The 12,350-nt window shown below is 43.3% G+C and overlaps 1 protein-coding gene across 6 annotated transcripts in view; it reads right to left on the bottom strand.

The window, feature by feature from the left end:
• The window catches only part of SCFD2 (sec1 family domain containing 2), a 498,290-nt gene that overhangs the window by 18,425 nt on the left and 467,515 nt on the right, over positions 1–12,350 (bottom strand). For 4 of the 6 annotated variants that reach the window (XM_078001950.1, XM_078001951.1, XM_001091758.5 and 1 more), the window contains one exon: positions 10,225–10,359. In XM_078001950.1, coding sequence (XP_077858076.1) covers positions 10,225–10,359 — 135 coding nt within the window. Of the gene's footprint in view, positions 1–7,054; positions 7,422–10,224; positions 10,360–12,350 lie in introns of those variants that run through there. The other 2 variants (XM_078001952.1, XM_028848587.2) reach the window with 1 other exon arrangement.

Below are 12,350 nucleotides of genomic sequence, written 5' to 3'. Positions count from 1 at the left end.
CGACAAGCATCACTTTATGCAAGCCTTGGAATCTATGAAGTAGGCAGAAGCCCCATTTCACACAGAGACACAGAGGCTTAACGAGGTGGAATAACTTGTCCAAAGCGGCGGAACTAGTAAGCTGTAGGGTTGAGGTTGAAATCAAAGTCCCTCTCGCTGCAGAGCTGTAACCGTTGTACCTTTCATTCCACATACTGCCTTTTCTCAACAAAGTCTTCAAACGAAAAGCATTTTTATCAGCATTCATCTCTTAAAACTCTGTACTTTTGGTTCTTCAGAAACATCAGCCAGTCACCAGAGCCTGTGGGACTTACTTTTACTTACAGTTAATCCCATTGCAAAAGGTTTCCATGCTGCTAGAGCCCGTCGGCTGTTCAGCTTGACCTCTCTGCCTCATTTGCTGCAGTTGATGGCTTCCTTTTTCCTGAAACTTCCCCCCTGCCCTCTACTTTCTAAGCCCTCTTAGCTTCTCTCCCTCCTTGGAGGGCTCCTCTTGCTCGACTTGCTCCATGACAAGCTGTGTTCCTGACTGCTCTGGCCTCTGGCCCCTGATCTTCTCCCAAACATCCTCCCTGGGTGGCCCTGTCCCTGTCCATAGTTCAATGCCTCACACATGCCAGTGTCCCCAGATTGCTAACACTGGCCCAGGCTCTGCTGAGCTATCAGGCTGTCTCTCAGGCTCCTACATTCAACAAGTCTAAAGTGCAAGTTTTCTTCTTTTCCAGTTCTGCTTCCCAATGGAAACAATGTTAACACTGTCCATCCAGTCACTCCAAACTAAATGAATGGCCCTAGACAGCCTCCACTCATTTACAGCTGCATCCCGTCAATCCCCGTCCTGTGGAATCCACCAGGCTTCATCCCCGTCCCCTCGTCCCTTGGCCCTACTTGACCTTAGACTTTCATCCTCTCACCTTCCCTCCCCAGTCAGTCTGCTCTTGTTTCTATCTCATGCACTGCTGCCAGGGTGAACTTCATAAAATGTAAACTGGTTATATATTCCTAGCAAACATCCAATGGCACTTCAGTGTTTCTGGTCAAATGTCAAAACTCCAGCCCTCTGGGATCGAGTTTCTGCTTATCTGTGTCTTCATATTCTTCTACTCCCTGCATGTCACCCTTAGCTCCAGTCATTTGGAACTGCCTGTACTCACCTCAATGTATGATGGCATTTCATTACTTCGGAGTTCCTAACTCCTGCTGGTCTGGCAAAATCCAACTCCCCTGGGAAGCTTTCTCTGACTCCCTGACTGAGCTATTCTTCTGTGCCCTCACATTCCGTCCACCACACCACTTATCTCTTCTCTCCGTAATCCTCAATTTTCTCATCCATCTCCTTAAAAAACTTTAAGCTACGTGATATAGCTGTGCTTTGGCAGGTAGGGAACCTGGTTTGTCTCTATATCTTCCTTAACCGCAACAATGACTAGCATACAAAAGAGCCTCTCAATCATTGCACACTGTCAGATGCAATATACAGACTGCCAAAATCAAGTTTGTGTTTTTGCTTTACAGTTCATACCAAAATCTATCTCACTTGAACTTATGGATCATGTTTAGCTAATGTTATGCAAAATATTGAACTGTATTTCACAGCATGGAGTATGATTGAGAAAAAGAAAATATAAACAATGGTTTCAAATAGTGTTGCAAAGAGGAATTCCAGGATTTGTATTCATTTAATCAACAAATGTGAACACTGAGATATTTTCCTCTTGTCAGAAATGTCCTTAAGTCCAATGGACCTAATCCAATAGTTCAGCCCTCTGAGTCTTGCTTCTTTTCTTTTCTTTTTTCTTTTCTTTTCTTTTCTCTCCCTCCCTTCCTCCCTCCCTCCCTCCCCCCTCCCTCCCTTCTTTCTTTCTTTCTTTCTTTCTTTCTTTCTTTCTTTCTTTCTTTCTTTCTTTCTTTCTTTTTCTCTTTCTTTCTTTCCTTCCTTCCTTCCTTCCTTCCTTCCTTCCTTCCTTCCTTCCTTCCTTCCTTCTTTCTTTCTTTCTTTCTCTTTCTTTCCTTCTTTCTTTCTTTCTTCTTTCTTTTTTTCTCTCTCTTTCTTTTCTTTTCTTTCTTTCCTTTCTTTCTCTCTCTCTCTCTTTCTTTCCCTCCCTCCCTCCCTCCCTCCCTCCCTCCCTTCCTTCCAGTCTTTCTTTTTTCTCTTTCTTTTTTCAGGGTCTTGCTATGTTGCCCAAGCTATTCTCAAACTTCTGGGCTCAAGCGATCCTCCTGCCTCACCCTCCCCAGCAGCTGGAATTACAGGAGGACTACTGCACCCTGTCTTGTTTTTCTTATACGAACAATGTGTAACTGGATTACATGACCTCCAAGGCATGTTCAGCTCTCACCATCCAAGGACCTGACATCAATCTTTACTGACAGCCCATGATTTTTGTTCTGCATTCCAAAGCATCCTTTACCCCTGTTATAGATTCTTCTGCAGGTATCTGTCCAATCCACAAGCCAACAATCTCTCCTGTCCACATGGTCATACGAAAGGGTCCCAGCATCCATGCAGTCACAGTGTGACCCCGTCCTTCAGTCACAGTTGATTGGTTCTGGAATGGCCCCCTGACCCAGGGTGGGCCAACTAGAGGCCCTTCCCTGGGAATTGAAGCTTAACCTCAAAAGCTTGAAGATAAATGAGGTTCAGTCAAAGCTGTGGCATAGCTACTCTACTCAACCATTCATTTATACTATTTATTGAGAATCTACAAAATGCAGGGCACTGTTCTCATTCAGGGCAGAATGGGTCTCATAGAACTGTCTGGTTTCCTGATGGCTTTCCAGTTCTTAGTCTCAATCCTCCCTGAGGTCTCTTGCATCGCTGCCCTTGGGTTCCCCAGGACATCCCATGGGCCTCATAATAAATTTTCCTTTAGTTAAGTTATTACAATTTGTTGGCATCTTACTTCCAATGGAAAGAGTTTTAACTCTTACCCCTCAACACCAGCAGCTTTTCAAAGCCTACCTGAGCAGTTGCTCTAGTTCTCCTTGTGGTCCTCTTTTTGTTGCCACTTAAGGCAATGGGAGACTCATATCCACTTAGATAAGGGACCCAGAGGTAAGCACTGGGCTTTCTGTGAGTCTTTTTCATAGTTAAAAAAATTTTTTCCAATTAAGCATGGCCACATAAGAAATGAAAGAACAAAGAAAGAACATCTTAAAAAGCACACTTAAAAGGAGGTAAAAGGGCCTCATGCAGTTTCATTAGATAAAACCCAACCTCCTCATGTCAATTTTATCAGAGAAAACATCTTGACAAATCATGTCCTTTAGTCAAAACAAGCTGAGGTCCAAACATATGGAGTAGATAGAAAATAAATTATTTTCAGGAGATTGAGATCCAAACCACAAATTCCAGAAATGCACTTTAAAAGTGCTGCCTATTAGACATGCTAGTTTTAAATTAAATTAATGTTGTAGGGAGAGGGGTAAGGTATGTTTTGATTTATTTATTAGATCATTATCAAGCTTTTCTCTAAGGAGCTCAAGGTATTCCATGCACAAGGATTTTGGAGAAAAGGCTGTTTTAAGAATGTCAGGTTCTGCCAAAGCTATTTCTCCCTAGTTTGCTAGAACCACCCCCTAGTGGGCTTCACACACTGCCCTTTGAAGCTGACAGCTCTGTGTGGCTAACCGCAAGTCTATCCTCTGGTTGAGAAGTACATCAAGTTACTTCAAACACTTCTCAGAACTGCTGGAAAAATGATCTAGTGGGTATACTTGCTCTTCTCCCCAGCTCATCTGGCTTACTTTATGGGACTTGATGGAGCAAACTTGGGAGAGGAAAGTTCCCCAGCTCAGTTTCTTATCAGGAAGTATTTTTAAAAATATTATATTGTTAAAAAACATATGGAAGAATAGCAAACAGGCCTTTCATTGACAAAGCCTTTCTGGGCTCACTTATTTTGAAACCAGCTTAGAAGCATGAGTGATTTTTCCATCCTCTAGATTGGAGGGAAAACTCCTAGGATTAGCCAAACACTGCCTTGCTCAGCTTGACAGCCAAACATATTTAGGTGGAGTACAGATTGTATTTTCCAAAAGTGCCCATGACAATATTTTCTGTTCCTCATGCTCTTGATCCATTTTCAAGAGGAAAAGTGCGTGTCCCCTCCTCTTGAACCTGGGTGGGCATTTGTGATAGCCTTGACAAATAGAGTACAGTGCTGTGGAAGTGATGTTATGTGGCATTTGAGGCTAGGTCATAAAATACAATACATCTGAATCCTGGCTCTCTCCTAGGATGCCTGCCCTTGGAATGCAGCTGCCATGCTGTGAGAAATCTTGGCCACATGAAAAGGCCCACATGGAGAGAAACTGAGGCCCCTCGATGCCAGCTACCACTCGGCGTCTACTTTCTGACTATATGAATGAGCCATCTTGCAGGTGAATCCTTCCCTACTGAGCTCTACCCAGAGTGTAGATTATGAGTAAAATGAATGATCAGTACTATTTTAAATCAATGATTTGGGATGACTTGGTATGTAGCAATAGATAACCAGGACAGGTGGAGATGAAAGACTTCTCTGGACAATCTGATTTCAACAGGAATGCATGCTAAACACTGCAAAGAAAGGAAGTTCAAGCAGTTGCAATATGACGCAGATGAAATTCTGACTCTAGTAAAGGCAAAATCCAGCTACCCTGACTTTCCTATCATAGAGGATTTGTTTGATGCAGATAATCTTAGACACACAGGTATTTTTCTTAACTTTCGCTGCCTGCAAAAATGTACATAAATAAGATTGAGTTCTGTGAGCCATTTCCAAGTACCTGGAATGGAGGTCTCCATTTCCCTGCAGTGCTGAGGTTGCCCGAGGAGCAGCAGCAAACCTTTGCAGAGCAGAGCTCTTGCTCAGTTCCTGTACGTGAAGACTGCACTGCTGAAGTACTCCTGGGAGAGTTGTGGGCCTGAGTTGCCTGGGGCTTCTGCCTCTGTGTTGGCCAGGGTCTAGCCCTGCTGGCCTCCATTCCTGTGAAACAGCTTGTGACGGCATGTGTCCAGATTTTCACTGGCTCCCTACAGTTTGCCCCAAGAAGGACAGTCGATGTCTCCCAAGACTGAGGAGCTCAACAAGTTACAGTGGAAAAGGAAAAGAGGAGTCTGGAAAAACACATTACTGCCTTATGAACACGGCTTCCCACAGGCACAGCAAAAGAAGAGCACTCAGCACTCCATGCCTTTCTGACAAAAGCAAATCAGTAGTGAAATATGAAATGTTTGTGACTTTTTGGGGGGGCAGCATATCTATTCTATTCTATTTAATTCACTTGTTCACCCAACAGTTAGGCTTTGTGCCCCAAATACTTGAGCACTGGCTACGTACAGGCATACAAGGGTATTAAAGGTGGCTCTTTTCAGACGTCACAGTGTGGCAGGGATACAAACCCATAAAAATAATAATAGCAAATACTTATGTAGTACTTACTACGGGCCAGACATTGTTCTGAGTGCTTTATATGCATTCATTTATTTAATTATCATAATAGCCCCCAAAAGTAGATGCTATTATCATCCCTGATCTATAGATGATGAAACTTAGGCACAAAGAGGTTAAGAGATGTGCCCAAGGTCACATAGCTAGTAAATGGTGGAGCTCGGGTTCTAACCCAAATAATGTGACTCCAGATGTGTTACCACTACTCTCTGTTGGCTGTTGTAAACAAACACAGTAGAATGAAGTGATTGCTATTAGCATAGCTTATAGTAGATGGCATGAGGAAGGAATGCATGAAAGAGACAGCTGTCTATCATTTATAAAATGTAACTTAAAAAATAAAGCTGTTAAATAGGAAAGAGCCTCAAATCTCCCTTGGTGTCACTCATTCTCCTATGTGACCACTCTGTGAGGACATTTCTCCTCTTGATTCCTTGAATTTCTCAGTCTACAAAATACACTCGTTTACTTCTGTTCTGTTCTGTTCTCTAGAGAAACAAAGAAGTTGGAAGAAACAGATTTGCACACTGTCAGTGTGGAAAGGAGAAGAGAGCATCAGATTTCTTTGACAGAGGTGGAGGCAGGCTTCCTTCCCCTTGTGCACATCAACACATGGTGGGCGAGGCAAGAGCGAGTGGGCTGCTGCTTGTTTGGGGTTACCTACAGATGAAGCAATGACCAGCTTTGCCTTGCTTAGTAGCTGCTGGAAAGGAGGGTCAGGGCCTCCTCTGAGGGTCACTGGAGTTGAGTGATTGGGGCTGCTACCTTGCAACCCCTGTGAAACTGAGATAGAAGCTTTTGGCTTAAGGGCAGTAGTTGGAAAGAGGAACCAGTGCCTTGGAGCTGTGCTGCTTTCTGAATAAGGACTAAAACAGGTCCACCCTGACCACCCTCCCAACTTTTGGTGAGACTCTGCTGTTTGTAAGGCCTATACAGGTACCGACCACTGAGGATGCAGAAAAGAAAAGAATCAGCTTTCTGATTCTCACAGTGATAGCGTTCACATTCTTTTGATAAGAAAACATTTAAATAATGCATGTGTATCTATGTGCGACTGGGTTGTGTTATTTTATCTTGCTAGATGCAGTGAACTCTGATCTAGTCTGTTCTGTTCTTTTTCAGTAAAACATGCTGTTCAAAACCATTGGACTGATATCTTGATCCACTAATGTGCAGTGAATCAAGTTGTGCAGTTAGGAAAACACTAGTCTGAAGAAAAACAGTCTGGAGAAAGGTACCTAATATGTATAGATACAAAACAGTATATGACTGCAGCTACAAAAGTATGAACAAAATGTATAGAGCCCTGAAGAAGCCACGTGGGGCCTGGACAATGTTCTCCTGTGTTCCTTCCATCACCTGCTGTGAGGGCACACACTCTACACCCCACGGGAGTAACTGCTGGCTCTGTTACCCAGCGCATCTCTCACCAGCCTCTCAATCTGCCCTCATCCCCGTACAGTCTATAGACCCTGTTTCTGGGTGTCCCTGTGTCAGCACCATCACGAAACCATCTTTGAGTTCAGAGATAGGGAAGGGATGGATGAGCAGCTCAGCTAGAGCCTTTCAGGCTCTAGAATTCTCCCATTTCTACAGCAGCACCCTGAGCACGGGAAGGATTCCACATTGATAACTTTATTCAGCAGAATTTGCCTTTTCGTGTCTTTCTGGCTCAGCACTGGTGGGTCCTGAGTGAGAAGGGGAGGAGGGAGCAGATTCCAGAAGAACAAAGCAGGGCAGCAAGTGACAAGAAAGAAATGAGCAATAACTGTTGGTAGCTAATACACAATGAAGATGCAATGTGTAGAGGCAACTCAACTCCAATGCACACACTTATTCTCCTGGGGAGTGCTGCCAATGAGTCCCAGGGCCAAGTCCCAGAGATGCAGATGAGGTAGCAGCAGATGACCCTCGAGGGAGCTCATTCACACTGGCTGTCTCGATGACCAGCCCAGGCATAGATTTTATTCATGAGCTGGATAGATGCTGAAAAGGGAGAGCAGTTGTGCTAATGAGTAACCACGAAGGAAACCAGAATGAATGACATATGAGTACATGAATACTTAACTTCCAAGAAAATGCCTGGCAGCCTCCTGGAGCCAAGAAATGTGGTTAAGAGCTAGGCTTTGGAATACGAGTGACCTTGGGACAAATTCTGGTGTCACTATTTCCTGTGTGCTCTTAGGAAAATGCCTGAGAACAGGGGAGAGTAAGACCCCATCTCAGCCTTCTGGAGGTTCACATCTACTGCGTAACCTTTCTGGGCCTCAGTTTCCTCACTGGTAAACAGGGATAATGATAGGACCTACATTCTAAGGCTGTCATGAGGATCAATATCAGAATGAATGGTAAGAGCCTGGCTGAACCATGGTACACACTGATCACAGGTTCTCTGTATAACTTGGGAGAGTAAGAGGTGATGGAAAACAACACGAAGGAGGCTGGTGAACGGTTATAGCCATGTTAGACTCCATCTGCATCTTGCATCCTCCTCTGGAGGGCCTTCAAGCAGAGTGGTAGACATCTTCTCTTGATGGCTTCACTTCTATCTCAAAGACGTAGCTCTTTGGGAAATTACAGTCAGTGTCTCAAAGCCCTCCTGGGTGTTCCTCTTTAAGTTCATTCCAATTTTGTTCAAACCCTAACACATACACCAGAGGTAACTCTTTGCTGTACCATGTGGAGTGGTAGGAGGGTTCAGCCACGGAGAAGGCCCATTTAGAAAACAAACAAAATGACTCTCCTTTGGGGGCTGGAGTGGAGAGGGCTTTGTTGCCAGCCCACCAGGACTCTCCCCACCCCCTATAGACAGATGAGATGCCCTGGCAACTGAGAGCTGGGGCCTCACAGCTAAAGGCTGAGGAATGGATCCTGACAGCTGCTGGGGGGAACTGGGGGAACACAAATTCCTTTTTCTTAAATCCATTACTTGGAAACCTCCCTCTGAGATCAGTCTTAAGCTGGCGGAGCATTTCGTCATGAGCCCTAACACTGGGGGTTTGAAATGGAGAGAAACACAATAGCCCAGTGCTGGCCCAGGACGGTTCTAAACATCTTCCTAGGTGGAGCCTGCTTGAGGACAGTGGAGCAGGAAGCGATGTAGAAAACACTCTGCAGTGTTTGAAAGGGTCATTAAAAAATAAACTCCAAAATAAACATGATCAACAACAACAAGAACAACAAGTGACACTCTTGTTTCATGAAACAGTGACAGAAAATGCAGGTGGATACTCCTTACACAACACAACTATGTTCTATAATCTATTCTATATTCTCCTCAGGAAGGATTGTAAAGTCCATTAGTGTATTAAAGGCACTGTGATGTTGGACTACAAAGAAACAACCAAATTTGTTGTTTAAGCCAGTGTTTCTGGAACATATTTGATCAAAGATCCCTTTGGCTAATAAACAGTTATTTTTGTGGAACATCTGTGGACAAAGAGCAGAGTTAGGGCCTCCTGTCACCTACACTGCAACTCTCCGAGTGCAGGTGGGGTGGAGCCTTCATTTGTACCCTTGGTCAGACCCCCCTCTGTACCACAGACACAGCAGCCTGTCTGGGAGAGGGCACATGGGAATTGGGCCATCCTCAGACCTTACTAACCAGGCTCTGAAAGTCCAGACTTGTTATTTTAGTCTCTCTTCAGGGTAAAGCCACACCTGTGAATGAAGGAAGAGAATGCTCAAGTGGAAAAGGTTGGAAACTGTGTCTACTCTGGGAGTTTCTATACCAACTAGCCACCATGAAGGGCTACTCAGGATAGGGAGACACTGACCAATTCTGGGCCTACTTATACCAACTCAGAAGTCCCTAAACACTTTGAAGAAGCTGACTGCACTGCTTTATTAAAAAATATAGAAGGAAAATGCACCAACCAGGCGCTGCAACAGAAGTTGCTGAAAATTGGGAAGAGCAGGAAGGAGACCTGCAGGTCCGCTCCAGCAGGTTCACTGCTTGGTTTAGAGTCTGATTGTCTGGCATCTGTCCTCTGGCTTTTGGAGTGGAACAGTTTTCCTGGAATATGCATTTATTGAACTCTGAAAGGCCAGATCTCTTAGGTAGATTAATTCATGATTTCAAAGATGCTTTGATGCTGGCAAAACATTCTGTTACTTCCAAGAGTTATTACAAGTGAAATCCTGGCGTGGACTGAGAGGTCAGCCTGTAATCTTATTGAAATCTTTTTAGATTTAGAAACTCTACAGTAGGTTAAAAATAGATCACATTTGTGTACTTTTTCCTCCTTTCATCCCCACTTCAAGGGCTGGTCAGTCATTTTGACCCACCCCAGATATGAGCCAGAAAAATTCTGGCACTTGTCACCTAGGAGTCTGCCAGTCCAAAAGTCATTTCCAAGTGGGTTTTGACGTGATGCTAGCCATAGGACTGAGCAGAGCCACTCATCATCCTATATAATCAGTTCTAGAATTAAGAGCAAAGGGCTGTCACTAAGACCGGTGTGTGCTATGTGGATTCATTTTAAGTGAAAACATAGACTGCAAGGAGGAGAGTTTCAATAGTGCTGTCCCAGAGAGCTTGTGTCCTCCACCTTAGACCACACGTGCTGACCAGAAAAGACCATAGTGCTCAGGTCAGAAGAAGCAGTATGAGGCTAGCAGGTCAGGCTGCTTGTAATCAAAAGATAAAGATTGCCCTTGATTTTAGAAGAGCCAAAATACCAAATGTTATCTGTGTGGTGCTGGCTAGGGTTAACAGGGTGCCAGCATTTTCATGCCCAGCAAAGAGAACATTTCTATATTCAGGATTACATCTTCATGGTTACTTTACCTTCATGAACATGCTAAATCCAGTTTTAAGGAGATCAGTGAGACCTGAAGACATGTGTTCAATATCAATGGAATCTGGCCTCTCGGGATGAAATATTTCCTCCACAACTTGCTTCAACAATGGCTTATAAGATGCCTGGAAAGACAAAATACTGTGAGTAAAGGGATTGTTTGGTTTGTCTGGAGAGAGTACAGCTTTATCTGTAATGAAGAAAGCAAAGCAAGTTTATTTTGATACTCAGCAATAGCTATGATGTGTGTGTGTGTGTGTGTGTGTGTGTGTGTGTGTGTGTGTGTGTGTGTGTATCAGAGAAAAGACAATATGACAACATTGGGTTTTAAAATAAACTTTCACCTAATGCTTTAGCATGCTTTTCTGCTTCTCATGTTCCCTTCTACAAGCAAATACATCTTACCAGAGCTACAATCATACTATGACTAATTTTTCTATTTAAAGTGACAATTTTATGCGTGAAGTATACTGAGAAACAAAGTACTGTCATTTGATACAGACATGAAGATGGTCTCCAGTTTTTCCTGAATATTCTTAGAATTATGCTGTCTTCTGCTAGGAACTCCAATGTTACTTACAATGTGCTGTCAATAACCAAGCTTAAAGCAATCCCTCTTCCTTCCACAGAGCTCAACTCCCAAGTATGACCTGGCCAGGAAAAGAAGCTAAGATGACATAAAGGAATCTGACAAAGGTCAGAAAGCAGACTACATGGTATCATAAGAATTTCAATAGAATTAGGGAGATGTTAGTTTGCAACAACTTCTACAGTTTGATAAGTGCTGCTAAATGCCTTCCTTTTCTGTGACCTGAATAACCCATCCATGTTTAGGTTATATTGGGAGCCAGCTGCCTTATTGACCCGGCACTTTCTGAGCTGTTTTTCTCCACCTCTTTCCTTAGCTCTTGTTACCAAGTTCTTCCTGTTTTCTTTTCCCACTTGGTGCACCACCTTCCTCCCAATCCTCCAGTCAGATATGGCACGAAGTCTGGGGCATGAAGGGCAAAGGAGGAAGGAATATCTTCTCTCAATGCACTCTCTGATCTATTATAGCTTCAGTAAAGCCAGTTTCTAACAAGGCACAGTTGAGGCATATCCTGTATTAAACTCTCTCTTTGACTGGACAAATATGTGACTTGTCTGTAGCAACTGTCTAGAATACTTAGTGTACTGACCTCATTCCTGGCTTCATATTGCTTTTCTTCCAGTCATTTTTTTTACTCAAATTTTCCCTTTCCAATTTTCTTATTTAAAATAGCTTAGAAATAAAGCAAGGTATAAACCATCAAAATCATAACCATTCAGCAGGAATATAGCCGGCATCTTTCCCAGGGATGAGATGCAGGGAAAACTAGCATCTTCTCACTTGGGGATACCAACTCTTTTATGTTTATTAGTCAAACAGAGCATTGTTTGTCCAGAGATCTCATGGTTAAATGATCATGAAGGGCAAGGCAATGAACAGAAACACTGGTCAGACAGGAATATTTTGAAAACTATGGATCCACCTTGCTCATAAAGAAATTGCAACTAAAGCTATGCCAAGATGGAATTTTTTTTTTTTTAATCAGACTATCAAAACTCCAAAAGTTTGAAAATACACTCTTTTGATGAGGCCATGGGGTCACAGGCCCTCTAACACATTGCTGGTGGGAGGGTTAATTGTTACAATCAATGCAGAGAGCAAGTCGATAATACCTATTAATATCACAGATGCATTTGACATAGCAATCCCACTCCTAGTCATTTATTCTTTGCATATGCTCTTGTATGCAAATGAGATCCAAAAAGGCTGTTTATTGTTTGTAGTACCAAGATTAGAAGTCACCCAAGCGCCATCAGTAGGGAGCTGTTTAATAAATGGGGTGCATCCACAGGGAGAAATGCCATGAAAGAGAAGAGGAAAGCTCTGTGCTTGTGAGGCAGAAACAAGGCACAGAATAGTGTGTGAATGAAAAAAGCAAGGTGAGGAACACGGTGTATGATGGGCTAGAATCTGTGTAAAAAGTGGCAGGGGGAATATGGAAGTTTATGTTTGCTGAAATATGCAAAAATAAACTCTGGTGTGAAACATAGTAACTATCAGCAGCAACGATTATGGGGTGGCACACCA

Source organism: Macaca mulatta, chromosome 5 (genome assembly GCF_049350105.2).
Source record: "Macaca mulatta isolate MMU2019108-1 chromosome 5, T2T-MMU8v2.0, whole genome shotgun sequence".
Taxonomy (NCBI): Eukaryota; Metazoa; Chordata; class Mammalia; order Primates; family Cercopithecidae; genus Macaca; species Macaca mulatta.
Note: the sequence above shows the minus strand (reverse complement) of the source record. Positions and strands in the feature narration are given on the sequence as shown.